This window comes from Nicotiana attenuata, unplaced genomic scaffold, assembly GCF_001879085.1.
Source record: "Nicotiana attenuata strain UT unplaced genomic scaffold, NIATTr2, whole genome shotgun sequence".
NCBI lineage: Eukaryota > Viridiplantae > Streptophyta > Magnoliopsida > Solanales > Solanaceae > Nicotiana > Nicotiana attenuata.
Window position 1 is genome coordinate 1,133,329 of NW_017670240.1, and position 15,650 is coordinate 1,148,978.

General features: G+C 38.0%; 1 protein-coding gene across 3 annotated transcripts; it reads right to left on the bottom strand.

The window, feature by feature from the left end:
- Positions 1-210: 210 nt before the first annotated feature.
- LOC109236476 (CASP-like protein 1F1) lies at positions 211-1,624 on the bottom strand. Of its 3 annotated transcripts, none has more exons than XM_019402658.1 (3): positions 1,365-1,624; positions 1,137-1,260; positions 211-701 (listed from the first exon to the last, which is right to left on the bottom strand). In XM_019402658.1, the coding sequence occupies exons 1-3, from the start codon at positions 1,565-1,567 to the stop codon at positions 459-461; spliced, it is 570 nt and encodes a 189-aa protein (XP_019258203.1). In that variant the 5' UTR covers positions 1,568-1,624; the 3' UTR covers positions 211-458. The 3 variants fall into 3 exon arrangements, with proteins under 3 accessions (XP_019258203.1, XP_019258202.1, XP_019258204.1); XM_019402657.1 differs by having other exon boundaries at positions 211-704; XM_019402659.1 differs by having other exon boundaries at positions 211-738; positions 1,365-1,623.
- Positions 1,625-15,650: the final 14,026 nt, after the last annotated feature.

The window sequence follows — 15,650 nt, forward strand, 5'->3', positions numbered from 1 at the left end:
TTGAATGGCAAAATAAAGCTCCTTTTAACCTCGAAGTCAACCAAAACACTAAAAAAAACTCTTACGAAATTTACAAAATATCATTACTATCATTACAGAATAGAAATCTCCAAGAGTATTGTTAATAGGATGACTTGTTATGCTACTCTTTATACAAAAGAATTTTTTTAAAAAAAAAAAAAAGAGCTTACAAGAGAGTAGAAAGCATTATTTGAAAGAATCCAATAACTTAACAAAGCCAAATGTACATATGCATAGCTGAACAAGATAATAGTAAGTAACTTCTCTGAATAACGCAGTAATTTCAAGCAATTTATGATTCTACCAAAATTAAAACTTTTGCTGGTTTTGTTTGATGTACTGATAATATTATTTTTTTTTTTTTTTTTTTTTTTTTTTTTTTTTTTTTTTTTTTTTTTTTTTACAGTAGTAGCTGTAGTCTGCATAATTTCTTTTACTTAGTGATATATTGACGCAGAATGAAATTTCTTAGAATATATTGCTCCTAATTGTTTTTCAAACTTGAATATGTCTAGATCGATTTGCAGAGATGATAGAAAGGCAGAAGTAGAAGAAAACGCCCAAGTAGGAGAGCATGACACTATCTGCAACTCTGTGACAGAATTTGGAAACATGATCACAAATGGGCATCCACCCAGCCTGCCTAACTCCATATTTCCCCACAAATCCAATTGATGTTGCTGCTGCACATCCAGCCAGCAATAATCCCATTACAATCTATACACAGAAAAAGTGGTATACGCTGCTTCAAAATTGATTACATACGCGGGTAAACAAATTAAATGCATGGTTTCAACAACACTACAGGTAAATGCATGACCTAGAGTTAGTGAGTTCAAAAAGACTAGTATAATTTTATTATGTCTATAACAATAACTATGCAACAATCGCAAGTTAATTAAGGCCGGCTTAATTACTTGCTATGATGATTGATGTGTGATTTTTAGTATGCGTATACATTTGCATACATATAATATTGTTCGAAGTGAAAGCAATGGATTTAGTTAAACTTATGGAACCCACCTTGGAAAAGAAAAATATTTAGATAAGCTGGAACGGAGGGAGTAATTGATTGAGAACCCCATAGTGATCAATAAAGAGACAAATGTACATACCAAATCATGAATGAACATGTAAATGAAGTTTTTTGGGTCAAGAACTTTATGGCCAAGGATGAAAGCGATACACAGGGAGAGAACAGAGAAGCCGCATCCAATGATATTTGCATAGGCAAAAAACCTGCGAGACGCAAAAAGTGCAAAATCACAAAACCCTATTAGGAACTTTAAGAGGAAAAAAGAAAAACTATAAGCAAAATTCTTCAAAACTCCTATCTGTTTTACTTCAAACTTGGAGGATAGCTTATGTTAGCATTTATCTGAATGTCAAACACACTAACAGTAGTATGCTTGCTGGTAAGAATGGTCCACGTGGCAGCCAGTGTGAATATAATGCCCAATATTCTAAGCAAAATCTGGGCTCCTAAGAAATATTTGTGAGATTTCAGGGGTTGGTTATGCGTAGCATTGGTTCCAAAGCACTCCATCTTGAGATGTTCTTGAGTCAGTTCGTCAAGAAAAAATAAGTGTAAAGAAGAAATGAAATGAGGGAGAGTCAGCGTTGATAATAGTATTTATAGGACGTGGAGGCGAAACCAGAATTTTTACTAAGGAGTATAAAAATGAAAAATAAAAAAATATACAAAAAAGTTAATAGGATTGTATATAGTATTTATGCATAAATAAATAAAGAAATAAAATATTACCTAACAACATAGCTTTATTTTATGGCGAAGGGGTGTAAATTTAGGGGGCAAACTATCTGGAATTTAAGCACATCACTTATAACGGATCGACAAATGAGAGGGTATTACAGATTGATAGGCAACAAAATTTAACAACTAGGGTTGGCACCTATAATTATTTCTTGAATACAACAGGAACCCACTTAGAGGAAAAGTATAACTCTAAACAAGTCATTTCCGCTATATTTGCAGTTTATTTCTAGTTACAACGTTGTTTCCCTTTTTATGTTAGTAATCCTAGAATCTATATCCTTGCTTGCAATTAATGGCTGCATGTGAGCTTTCTTTATATTACATTGAAGAGCCAGGAGCAACCGTAAAATTATCTCAGTATAATTTAATTACGGATTACGTGTTCGAGTCGTGAAAGCATGCATTAATACTTGCATTACCAATTTTTTATTGCATCAAAGAGCCCCTTTACCTAACATGACACTGTGTTGGTTGTGTGGCTAAGATCAGAATAATCGTTACGATCAACGGGTTTGGGAGAGAGATTAATTTATTTTTAGTATTATTTTAATTTATATATATGAGTTTTGGGACGGGTCCCTCTTTTAATTGTGTTATTATTTATTAGAGTGACAACATAAAAAAACGTGAAGTAAGAAAATATTATCGAAAAATTATGTTTTCCAATCACTATGATTTTTGTGCGAGTTAGTGAAAGTTCTATAATTTTTATGTGAAAAAAATATAGTTATAGTCATAGTTATATAACCATTTGTGAAATTTACCCTTATGGTTTATCTTTGTTCTTCTCTTGATTATGAACCTTTTTTTAACTTGTAAAGTAATGTACTCTAACATTTTAAAATTTTAAAATATTAAACTTTAACATAGTTAAATGACAATTAATGCTTTTTTTGGTTCAGTAAACATGCCCAAAAAAAGTACCTGATGAAGGAAAAAGTTTGGTATTTGATTCCTCTCGAGGGCTCCATTTTACTTTTTCCATTTCTTCGTGTGACCACCTGATTTTAACTTTTTACCTCTACCGAATAGAATTGCCTAATAAATTATGAAAGGAAATTTTTTAGCTTTTCGAGAAATTTTATTTTGAGCGAAACATGCCATATAAATTATGAGCGAGGATAGTGGTTGCTCGCCAAAAAACACCTCTGGAACACGATATTACTACTAATAATAATAATAGTAAAAATCCCCCCCCCCCCTCCCCTCCCCGCTTCTCTCTCTCACACTTTCTTCTTCTTCTTCCCACCACCCTTTTGTCAAATCTCCCCAAATTCTTTTTACAATTCCACTATCTACTAATAAAAATATTTATGTTAAAAAATTCAAGCACACCCGTCATGTATCTTTGTCCCCCTCTATGAAGAAGGTAGAATGTTTTTTTATTCATTGGGTTTTAAAAATTATTACTAACTAAGACTAATGTAGTCCCTCCCAAAGCTATCGCCTCAATGATATGCTTTTAATTCGCGTGTCAATGGCAGGTCAATCGAGCAAAGTTGATGGGTCAGGTCTAAAAACTTAAGAAGACTGAAAATGTTTCTAATCACGAGCTTTTTTTCATTTTTTACGTGGTTCAAATATTTTCTGAAGACTGAAATAGTTAATAGTAACTTGAATATCTTTTGAAGCTAAAAAAAAATAAAGACGGGCTATTTTCTATATGGTGATGGGAGTAAGAAGAAGAAAGAGAGGGGGGGGGGGGGGGGAACGTGAACGTAGAGAGAGAGGGAGTATTATTTGATTTTTTCTATTAATTGCGACGGGTGCCATTTGGCAAGCAACCCCTGACCTTACTCAAATATTACATGGCATACCTCACTCAAAATAAAAATTCCCTCTCTTCTCTAAGACTACATGGCATAAATTAGAAAAAAAGAGAAAGAGAGAGTAGCCTTTTTCTTGACCTAAATTAAGTAATTGCAGTATTTGAACCGTGTGGAGAAAAAATAGAGGGCTATTACTTTCTCTTTGATTTTTTCTGGAATGGAACCCACTCTGGAGGAAAAGAACACCATTGAATTTCGAAAAGTATTTTCTCAAAGGGGTTTCCCTTGATGAAGTTGTTTTTCGAGTAAATTCTTCCTTATTCTTTAATCTTTAGGGTAGGAAAATAATACTCTTCTTATTTTTGAATGGCAGTGAATCTCCTTTAAACCTAGAAGTCAACCAAAAAACTGAAATAACTCTTACCGAAATTTACAAAATATCATTACTATTTCTTTTTCAAATGAAAAACTTTTAAGGATTACGACAATATAAAATTTTTTATTTCAAAAAGAATAATCTTTAACTAATTTATCACTCTGGATTATATATATTTGTGTCATGACCTAAAATTCCCACCTTCGGGACCGTGATGACGCCTAACATTTCACTTGCTAGGAAAGCCAATATTAGAAGATTCTTAAGTTAACTTCAGTCAATTTTAACAACAGAAACAATTAAGCTAACAGAAGCTAAAACTGAGTTTGCGGAGTAACATAAAACCCATAATAACTGATACAATTTGGATCTGGTGTCACGATTCACGAACTTCTAAGAGTTACTACAAATAAAATCTGAAAGAATGAAAGAAAAGAAAACAATATAATAAAGAAACTAGGAAGGGACTCCAGGGTCTGCGGACGCCAGCAGATATACCTTGGGTCTCCGACAAGCAAGTCGCGCTGCTAACCTCACGATCAGCTAGGGCCGGTACCAAAATCTGCACAAGAAGTGCAGAATGTAGTATGAGTACAACCGACCCCATATGCTCGTAAGTATCGAGCCTAACCTCGACGAAGTAGTGACGAGGCTATGACAAGACACCTACATAATAAACCTGTGCAATTAATAGTATATGTACAAAATAATACTCCCTCCGTTCCAATTTATGTGAACCTGTTTGACTGGGCAAGGAGTTCAAGAAAAAATGAAGACTTTTGGAATTTGTGGTCCTAAACAAGTCAAAAAGGGGCCCAGAGTATTTGTGTGGTTATAAAAGCTTCTCATTAAGGGTGGAATTGTAAATTTAAGCTAAATCGTTTCAAAATTTAGAAATGGTTCATTCTTTTTGGAACGGACCAAAAAGGAAATAGGTTCACATAAATTGGAACAGAGGGAGTAACAAATAAGAACTAGACAAGTAATATCGGGAGGGGGACATGCTAAGGGGAATACAACATATGGGAATTTCAGCAGAAATGATAGCCAGGACAATCATTATGCCTGTGATAAGTGAAAATAATTAAACACAGTACGAAAAATTGACGGCATCATCATTCGTGCTTTTACTCTCAACTTCACAATATAAATCAATAGATATGGAACGGCATCACCCTTCGTGCATTAACTCTCATAACATGGCACCGCATCACTCGTCGTGCATTAACACTCACAATATTGCACGACATCACCCTTCGCACATTAACACTCACAATATGGCACGACATCACCCTTCGTGCATTAACACTCTCTCTTACCACAAAACAATAAACTAATAACAAGAGGGAGATAGAATAACAAGAACAAGCCTTATTTCAGCATTTGGTTCTACAATACCAACCTCAACTTTGAAATCAATACTCAATGATCACAAAAAATCCATAAACATGATAAGAACGATCAATTTAGCAATAACTAATCTAAGCATGGGTAACATGATCAAAGAAAGCAATAATTACAAGAAATCAAGTCCCACCCACATGCTTAAATCCGACAACAACGCATAAGTACTCGTCACCTCACATATACGTTGTACCTAACATTTAAACACATAGCAAATAGATAATTAAGTCCTAATCCCTCAAGTCAAGGTTAACCACGACACTTACCTCGCTCCAAAGACAAAACTCAAAGCTCAACCACGGCTTTGCTGTTCAAAAAAGCCTCCAAACCAATAGAGTCTAGCAAATTACCAACGAAACGATTCAAATTAAACCTTAGGAACTACCCACGATTGTATTCAATTTAGGTCATTATTGAAAAAGTCAACAAAAGTCAATACCCAGGCCCGCTTGGTCCAAACCCAAAATTCGGACCAAAAACCGATTACCCATTTACCCCCGAGTCCGGTTATGTAATTTGTTTTGGAATTTGACCTCAATTTGAGGTCTAAATCCCTATTTTACAAAAATCTCTAATTTTACCCAAACTCCCAATTTCCACCATGAAAACACAAGATTTTAGGTTGAAATCTTAGGAAAAGTAGTGAAAGATTGAAATAAACTAGTTTAGAATCACTTACCAATGATTTGGGTAAGAAGAGCTCTTTGAAAAATCGCCTCTAGGGTTTCTATGTTTGAAAATTTGAAGAATGAACCAAAAACCCATTCTAACTCCCATTGTGATCAGTTGCAGATGTCGCATTTGTGAACCCCAGGTTCGCAAATGCGAAAAACCTATCGCAAATGCAAAGGCTTCACATCTCTGCCTTCATCGCATTTGTGATGAATTGTTCGCAAATGCGAACACTGTCCCTTCCGCAAATGCGACCACTTGATCACATTTGCGATCACTGCCCCTCCTAACTCACTTCGCAAATGCGAAGTATGTTTCGAAAATGCGAACTCAATGGGTCCCAACTAATCTGCGCAAATGAGATGAGTAGCTCGCAAATGTGAACCCCTCAGAGGTCGCAAATGTGATGCCCGATCTTGCAAATGCGAGATCAGAGGCCAGCACCAGACTGAAACACCAGCAACATTTCTAAGTCCAATTTTCACTCCGTAGCCTACCCAAAAATCACCCGAGCCCTCTACGCTCCAAACAAACATGCACACAAGTCTAAAAACATCATACGAACTTGCTTGCGCGATCAAATCGCCAAAATAACACCTGGAACTATGAATTGAGCAACAAATAAAATGAAATTGTCAAGAAAACTTTAAAACTTCTATTTTCACAACCGGACGTCCGAATCATGTCAAACCAACTCCGTTTCTCACCAAATTTGACATGCAAGTCATAAATATGATATTGGACCTATACCGGGTTCCGGAACAAAAATACGGTCCCGATATCCAAAAGTCAACCATTAGTCAAACATTTCAAATTCATTAAGCCTTTAACTTTCAAATTTCAACAAAGTCCGATAACTCGGGCTTGGGACTTTCGAATTCGATTCAGGGCATACGTCCAAGTCCCAAAGCATGACACGGACCCACCAGAACCATTAACATACAAATCCGGGTCCGTTTGCTCAAAATGTTGATAGTGGTCAACTCAAATGGATTTCCTAGCAAAATTTTCATAATTTTTTATCAGCTTTTTTAACATAAAAGCTTTACGGAAACACACCCGGGTTGCGCATGCAAATTGAGGAGGGATGAAATGAGGTATTTAAGGCTTCAAAGTGCAGATTTAGGTTCTAACACATAAGATGACCTATCGGGTCATCATATTCTCCACCTCTAAAACAACCGTTCGTCCTCGAACGGACATAGAAAAGTACCTGCACTGGTAAAAGGCGGGGATATCTACTCTGCATGTCCGACTCAGACTCCCAAGTAGCTGCCTCGACGGGCTGACCTCTCCACTCCACTCGGACTGAAGGATAACTCCTTGACCTCAACTGACGAACTTGCCGAGCTAGAATAGCCACCGGCTCCTCCTCATAAGTCAAATCCTTGTCCAACTGGCCAGAGCTGAAATCTAACACGTAGGACGGATCACCGTGATACTTCCGGAGCATAGACATATGGAATACCGGATGAACTACTGATAGACTGGGTGGCAATGTGAGCTTGTAAGCCACCTCTCCCACTCTCTGAAGAATCTCAAAAGGTCCGATGTACCTAGGGCTCAACGTGCCCTTCTTTTCGAACCTCATCACACCCTTCATGGGTGAAACCCGGAGCAATACCCGCTCCCCGACCATGAATGCAACATCACGAACTCTACGGTCGGCATAACTTTTCTGCCTGGACTGAGCTGTGCGAAGTCGATCCTTAATAATCTTGACCTTATCCAAGGCATCCTGTACCAAAACTGTACCCAATAACTGAGCCTCCCCCAGCTCGAACTATCCAACCGACACCAACACCGCCTACCATATAATTCCTCATAGGGAGCCATCTGAATGTTAGACTGGTAGCTGTTGTCGTAGGAAAACTCCGCAAGTGGAAAGAACTAATCCCAAGAACCTCCGAAGTATATAACACAAGCGTGGAGCATATCCTCTAATATCTGAATAGTGCGCTCGGACTGCCCGTCCGTCTGAGGATGAAATGCTGTGCTCAACTCAACCTGCGTGCCCAAATCACGTTGTACTGCTCTTCAAAAATTCAAGGTGAACTGCATACCTCAATCATAAATAATAGACACGAGCACACCGTGAAGACGAACGATCTCGCAGATGTAAATCTCTGCCAACCGCTATGAAGAATAAGTAACTGCCATAGGAATGAAGTGCGACAACTTGGTCAGCTTGTCCACAATAACCCAAACTGCATCAAACGTCCTCTGAGTCCGTGGGAGTCCAACAACGAAATCCATAGTCATACGCTCCCACTTCCACTCAGGAATGTCTATCTTCTAAAGCAAACCACCAGGTCTCTAATGCTTATACTTTACTTGCTTACAATTTAGACACCAAGCTACATATGCAACTATATCCTTCTTCATCCTCCTCCACCAATAATGCTGCCGCAAGTCCTGATACATCTTGCCGGCACCCGGATGAATAGAATACCGGGAACTGTGGGCCTCTTCTAAAATCAACTCATGAAGTCCATCCACATTACGCACACTGCATCCTCAAAACTCCATCATCACCAATAGTAACCTTCTTGGCATCACCGTGGCGCACCATGTCCCTAAGGACGAGCAAATGAGGGTCATCATACTGTCGCTCCCTGATGCACTCAAATAATGAAGACCCAGCAACTGTACAAGATAGAACACAACTGGTGTTAGAAACATCCAACCTTTATGAATTGATTGGCCAAGGCCTGAACATCTAATGCAAGCAGTCTCTCACCGACTAGAATGAATGCAAGGCTGCCCATACTCATTGACTTTCTACTCAAAGCATCGGCCACCACATTGGCCTTTCAGGGATGATACAAGATGGTGATATCATAGTCTTTCAATAGCTCCAACCACCTCCCCTGCCTCAAATTAAGCTCCTTCTGTTTGAACAAGTACTGTGAACTCCGATGATCCGTGAATACCTCACACGACATGCCGTAAAGATAATGCCTCCAAATCTTCAGCGCATGAACAATGGCTGCCAACTCTAAGTCATGAACATGGCAATTCTTCTCGTGAACCTCTAGCTGTCACGACACATAAGCAATCACCCTGCCATCCTGCATCAATACTGCACCAATTCCAATACGAGATGCATCACAATATACCGTATAAGATCCTAAACCCATGGTCAACACCAACACTGGCGCCGTAGTCAAAGTAGTCTTGAGCTTCTTAAAGCTCGCGTCACACTCGTCTGACCATCTAAAAGGGGCACCCTTCTGGGTCAACCTGGTCAACGGGGCTGCAACAGATGAGAACCCCTCAACAAACCGATGGTGATAACCCGCCAAACCCAAGAAGTTTCGGACATCTGTGCTGAAGTAGGTCTAGGCCAGCTCTGAACTGCCTCAATCTTCTTAGGATCCACCAGAATACGCTCTGCCGATACAACGTGCCCCAAGAAGGCGATTGAGCTCAACCAAAACTCGCATTTTGAAAATTTAGCATATAACCGGCTGTCTCTCAGAGTCTGAAGTACGATCCGAAGATGCTGTTCATGCTCTTCTCGACTGCGGGCGTAGATCAAGATATCATCAATAAACACAATCACAAAGGAATCCAGATAGGGCTTGAACACCTGGTTCATCAAATTTATAAACGCTGCTGGGGCATTTGTCAGCCCAAATAACACCACTAGAAACTCATAATGCCCATATCGAGTCTGAAAAGATGTCTTAGGGTTATCGGATACCCTAATCCTCAACTAATGGCAGCTAGACCTCAAATCGATCTTTGAAAGCACCTTGGCACCCTGAAATTGATCGAATAAGTCATCAATCCTTGGCAATGGATACTTGTTCTTGATGGTGACTTTGTTCAACTGCCGATAATCTGTGCACATCCTCATTGTCGCGCCCCCTTTTTCCTCGCGGAGTCTGGGTTTCGACATTCTTTGGGACAACTCATTTTCTTTTGGGAATTGGGTATGGAATTTGAAGAGTCACCACCTAACGGATTTAAGGTGCGTTAGGGCACCTAAAGCAAATAACTCATAAATCGGTTTACACAACTAGAGATTGGGTAAGGGCTCTAAATAACCTTGAGGTGGAAGGTGTTAGGCACCCCTCGAGGTCCACAACGGTGGGTCCTGGCCAAACTCGAATTAGGTGAATTAGTATTATAAGCAAACAAAGCAATTTAGTCAAATAGATATTACGTTTAAAACAAGGAGTAACAGGGGTCCTAGGTTTTTTAGCCTATAGGATCACTTCTGTGCAATACTTGGTAATCGTCCCCAAGTTGGGGTGCTACACATAGCATTAGCGCACATGTCATCATATCCTTTTTTTACCCGATTACCCTCCCCTTAATTATTGTTACCTAAGAGCTCTAATAGTATCCAGTACGTGCCTTATGCGTGCATTACCCGTCCCTTGCCTGTGTCCCTGGAGGTGTTTAGGACCTCTATGTAAGGAAGTTCTAGACTCGCCTATGTTGTTTAAAAAGGAGAAAACTAAGCGACAAACAAAAGTAAGATAGGACTATCACATAAAGATGCAATTAAAGGCTCATATTTTCCTCCACAAATAGACAACAATTGCACGCCTCAAACAAACAGTTTTCAAACGATTTAAAAGTCCTATAGCAGGATATCTAGATGAGCACCACTCATGCAGCAGTTTTATTAAAGCGGGGCAGTAAATACCTAATCAGTTTGCCTACTGATTTTATTACTTCCTGAATATAGGCAGTTTCAAGCAACAGGAATATAGCAGTTTTAAAACCCAGAACTCAATCAACCTACAAGATTGCCTAAATGATAACCGGATAGGATTTTTATAAACCGGGTGTCTAAGCTGTAAACTGATTACTGATTTTAGCGGCTGATTTTATCTTAAACCCTGTAGGCATGATTTCTAAGTGCAGAAGCTGATTCAAAAAAACCTTATAGGCATGGCATCTAAATGCATAAATGATTTCAATCTTATTGGCATAGCTTCTAGAAAGCAGAACTGATTTTACAACCTTTAGGCATGGTATCTAAATGCAGGAGCTGATTTAAAACCTTATAGGCATGATATCTAGACACAGGGAGTAATTTAAAACCTTATAGGCATGGTATCTAAATACAGGAACTGATTTAAAACCTTATAGTCATGGTATCTAAATGCAGGAACTAATTTTAACACTTATTTGCATGAATGACTAAGCGTAAAAATTGATTTCTATATGTGTTTCCTATAGGCATGATTTCTAGGCGAGTAAAGCATCAATCAATTGCCAAGCGGACTTAACAAGGAAATTCCTAGAAACATGATTTCTAATGCACACACAAAGGTTTTGAAGACATGATTATCGATGCAAAATTGATAAACGACTTAGAAGCAGGTTTTCTAATGATGTGAAGGATGTAAATTCAGGATTTAAAGAACTAGATGAGTCATATAGGCATGGTTTCTAATGCACATAAGTCAACAAATATCTCAGCAACCTATAGGCATGATTTTTACTCGTTCCCAACAAAATATATATAAGAATTCCTCCCAATTTTACTAATAACCCCAATATCTGTTTTACAAGGAATTATTATTACAAACCAAATATAAATGAATTACAGAATGAAACTGCTATACTATAGGGAGCCTGGATAGGCCCAAAAGTAATCGTGGAAGCCAGGCCTTCAACCAAGTCTGCAACATGCCAATATTCTCATAGTACACCCAATGGTCTTCTGGTGTGTCAAAGTTCCCAAGGGCCTCAGGGACACCGGGCAATGCTCACACCAGAAAAACTTTTAAAGAAATATTTTTGTGAGCTAGTTTTGGAGAGCCTGCCCCAGTGTGTCAAAGTTCAGAGGAGTCTCATGGACTCCTTGGTAGTGCTCACACTGGAGGGGCAGGACCCTAGATGTTCTAAGCGTAGGAGTTGGAAACAGTTTGGATTTTCTGGGGTAAATAGGAACAAACAGAGTCATTTCAACACTTGGGATTCAAACAAAGATTCCAACAATCAAACAGTAGACAGAAACAGGATCACAATCACTTCAAGCAAAGTTTCACATTGCCTAGATTCAACTTAGTTCATTAATTACTACTAGATGGGCATATGGACATGTATTAAACAAAGAAGATCAGGCTGGGATCAGATTATCATTCAGACAGTCATGCAGAAAGGTGGCAGAAGTTAGAAGCATAGAAATCATGAACTAATCAGGAACCTGCTAGGGGTGAACATTTAAAACTGGATAGGAAGCATGCTCGTTGAGAAACAAGTAGACATAGGTCTAATTACATAGAAACAAGTATGTAGACATGCTGAAAACAGGAAACACATACGCCTAATTAAATAGAAGTGGACATGTTGATTAGGATCAGTGAACATGAAGCCCATGGATCTAATTAGATAGAAGTATGCATGCTAATAATAGGGAGCACATAGATTTAATCACATAGAAGTAGTCATGCTGAAAACATAAAACACAGGTTTAATCACATAAGAGTGGACATACTGAAGAAACAGGAAGCACACAGGTTTAATTACATACAAGTTTGAATGATAGAAGAAGTGGAGACATACCAGTTAAGAGATAGCAAGAGGAAAGTAAAGCAAACAGGATCCAAGGGTCTAGCCTTGGCTTTCAACCGGCTAGACAGTGCAACAAACAAGGAGTAGGAAGATTGTGATGGAGGATAAGAGCAAGAACTTTATGTATTTCTCTATGAATGTGTGCGTGTGTGTTTAGAAACATAGTGAGGCTTATATAGCATTGAGTAGAGTAAAGTAAATAAGGTAAAGAAGGTTAAAAGTTTACAAATAAGGAAAAGAGAACAATTAGTCAGTCAATTAGGCTTAACAGGACCAATCGATAGGCATAATCATGGGGTTATGTTCAAAATTAACACGGAATTGAGGTTTAAATAAGGTAAGTGATAAGTCTGATAGCCAATTAGAGTCAGAACACTAAAAATCCGGCAAGTAACAGGGCAATTAGTCACACAAACAAGGTAACACAAGTAAATAGAGACCAATCTGGGGTTGGTAAGACAATCAGCCCATAAATTAAGCTTAATAGGAACAATTAAGGCAAGTAGTGCCAATTAGGAGTCCCAAAATAAGAAAAGTAGACAAAATTACAGGAAGTAATCACCTCAGTAAAACAAAGAATTTCAAATCCTAGACAGTTTAGATAATCAATCAATTACTCAAGAATAACGGGCAAATATTGAAGCGAACAATAAAGTAATCCAACAAGCTAAAGACTGGAATGTAGTCATGGAAAAATCAGTAAAAGAGGATAATCAAACACATAGGAATCTTTTAGAAAAGTTTTGCAGAAACAGAACGAAGTGAAACCCTAGTTCTTAGAGAACATTAGGATCGATTAATAGTAAGGAAAAAAGAAGATCTTTAAAGAAAATGCTATAGAAACTCGAAATCATTTCTGGTCTACAGAGATATGAACAACAAATAATAAGGAAGCGAAACCCTAATCTAAAGGCATGTTAAATCGATTAACGATAAAGAGAACAAGCGATTTTTAAAGAGAACTACGGGATAAACTCAAAATCGCTCTAGACCTACAAGGATCTGAACAAATTCAAATTGAAAAGATGAGGGGTTTTGAGAAAAGGGGGCAGAGTAAAGGAAAAATTTAACCATATCCACAAAATTAACAATACTCAAAAACATTGATGAACACAAGGTAGGTTCATAAGAAAACGAAGAGCCTAGGTCGACTCTGAGTCGGATCTCTTCGAGATTCCCTCAGAAAACAGCAAGAATCAAACAACCAGTAGAGGTAGCAGGTTAGATAGGGTAGCAAAACACCAAATAACCCCATATCTGGTCAGGGATCGAAGGGGTTTGGGAGATTTTTGGGGTGACGACGCTTCTAGGGTTTGGGGTGTCTGAGAGAGAAGAAAGGACGAGAGCATTTGGGGGCAGCGGTCTATGGAGAATGGGTAGGTTTTAGGGGGTCGTTTGGATTAAAAATGGAAAGGGGAAACATGGACCGTTGATCTCAGAGATCAACGACTACGATTAGAGGAGGTTTGGGTCGGGTAGGGGTTATTTAATTTGGGCTGGGGCGGATTGGGCTAATGGTTTAATTTGAATTGGGATGGGGGGGGGGGGGGGTTCCGAAGTCTTGACACAATTAAAGGGCTATTGTTAAATACCCAANTAAGATCCATGGCTTTTTCGGCTGAAACCGCTAACGATCTAATGTTTTCTCATAGTCTCTGGGTTCTCCAAAACCCTAGCTCTTGAGATTTTCCACTTTTCTTTAGATCTATCTTAGATCTAAGTGTATCCATGAGTTTTTAACCGATTTTTTTCATCTTTACTATTTTCTGAAACCCTAGTCTCTGGGTTCTCCAAAACCCTAGCTCTTGAGATTTACCAATTTTCTTTAGATCTATCTTAGATCTAAGTGTATCCATGAGTTTTGAACCGATTTTTCTACATCTTTACTATTTTCCGAAACCCTAGACTCACTACTGTTCGATTCTTCTCAGATCTTTATAGATCTGAGACGATTCAAGTGTTATTAAACGTTTTCCTTTTAAAATCTCCTGTTTTGGGTAACTATTTTGATTTTAGTTGCTCTGTTCTAAACTACGGTTTACTGAAACTCGTCTTCTCAAAGTTTTCATGATTTTTGAGTGTTAATCATATGCTCTTAGGTGTAATTGACTGATTTCTGCTAAAATTGTCTGGACCCTAACTAGTTTGTGTTAAAGCCCTAATTTCCTTATGTTTTTGCTTCGATTCTGAGTCTTTCCGAGCTACTTGTTACATTGTTGGTGTTGTTCATTAACTCTCATGATTTTCCCCTTTATCCTAATTCAGTATCTTGTGACTTTTACCCTAGTTCATCTCTACTAGGTTTTTTGAGTCGATCCCTTGGAAAGTTTATGCATGTTTATGAAATTCTATTTTTTTGCCTATTTGTCTATTTATAGAAAACTGATATTTTCCCTCTCTCCAAATCAGTATTATTTTGAATCTCGATTGACTGATTTGCTTGTTTAAAATTATGTGCTGATTATTGATTCATTTCCTTGTTTATAACTCTGATTATTCTTGTTACCTTATTGTCCGTAATATCATTGATTCTTCATGATTACTTCCTTAATTAAAATTCTGTTTGCTTACCTCTTTACTTGGGTCTGATTTGATTTTCTTTCCTTAAGTGACTCATATCCTTTAACCGTTGGGTATTTGTCCTTAATTGAAGGAAGACTATGCTAATTTCATATGTAATTTTCTTGATTGCTGAATTATGATTTCTTTACCTAATTCTGCTCCACTCCTAAACTACTATATATTCTCTCCTATACTCTCAATTCAAGACATGAACAATTAGTTCAGAACACACACATACACACTCAAACTCTCTCTTCTTTCTCTACTACTTGTGTTACTGCTTTGTCTAGCCGGCTGACAGCCAAGGCTAGACTGTGGGACTTTAATTGCTTTGCTTTTTCTGCACTTTGCTTCCTTAACTGGTATGTTCCTAGTTCAATTTTGAAACTCAACTCTATGTGCCCCCTATTGTTTGTCAATCCCTGTCTCTTTCTGCATTAACTTAATGGCTCATGTTGTTTAATTGCACTTCTTGTTCACTGCTTTACTCAACATGTTTAAGTTCTGCCCTCTCTTGTTCAAATGTAAC